General features: G+C 57.8%; 1 protein-coding gene across 1 annotated transcript in view; it reads left to right on the forward strand.

Annotated features, from left to right (window-relative positions):
- Positions 1–72: 72 nt before the first annotated feature.
- The window catches only part of GUITHDRAFT_166904 (hypothetical protein), a 2,656-nt gene continuing 2,171 nt past the window's right edge, over positions 73–557 (forward strand). The window contains exons 1-3 of the mRNA XM_005818271.1: positions 73–186; positions 250–342; positions 391–435. Of these exons, the coding sequence (XP_005818328.1) occupies positions 250–342; positions 391–435 (138 nt within the window). The 5' untranslated portion in view covers positions 73–186. The remainder of the gene's footprint in view (positions 187–249; positions 343–390; positions 436–557) is intronic.

Raw genomic sequence — 557 nt, forward strand, 5'->3', positions numbered from 1 at the left:
ACCGACGAGGACAAGGTGAGGAGGGAGGAGAGGCGACGGGCTCGTGCCTGAGGGAGTGAGTGATGGCTGCAGGGTCCTCGCTGCTCTTGCACTCAATCGCCTTCCTTCGACGTCTTCTCCCCGAGCGAGATCACCTACTTCGATCAGGCCAGGAAGACCAAGACAACCTTGCGTAACAAGCATCAGGTTGCCCACGTCTAGTCGCTTGTTGACTAGTTGGCAATAAACTTGAAGTAATTCAACAACCAGATGCTCTCCAAGTCAAACAAACATGTCAGGATCGCGACAGCCGACAGCATCAACAGCTACCTGCAGGACCTGCTGCTGGCCAACCAGAAGCAGGTGAGGCGAAGGCGTCAAGAGGGACGAGGACTGAAGTGAGCTTGACAGGGGAAGAACGTGGCGAAGCTGAGCACGACGATCAAGAAGCTGCAGGTAGAGGGGGAGGAGGAAGAAGGGGAGGGAGAGGGAAGGGAAGGAGGAAGAAAGAAGGGGAGGGAGAGGGAGAGTGCGTGGAGGGGCTGGGATGGTGCAGGACCGCGTGACGAGGGACCCGC

Source organism: Guillardia theta (assembly GCF_000315625.1).
Source record: "Guillardia theta CCMP2712 unplaced genomic scaffold GUITHscaffold_335, whole genome shotgun sequence".
NCBI lineage: Eukaryota > Cryptophyceae > Pyrenomonadales > Geminigeraceae > Guillardia > Guillardia theta.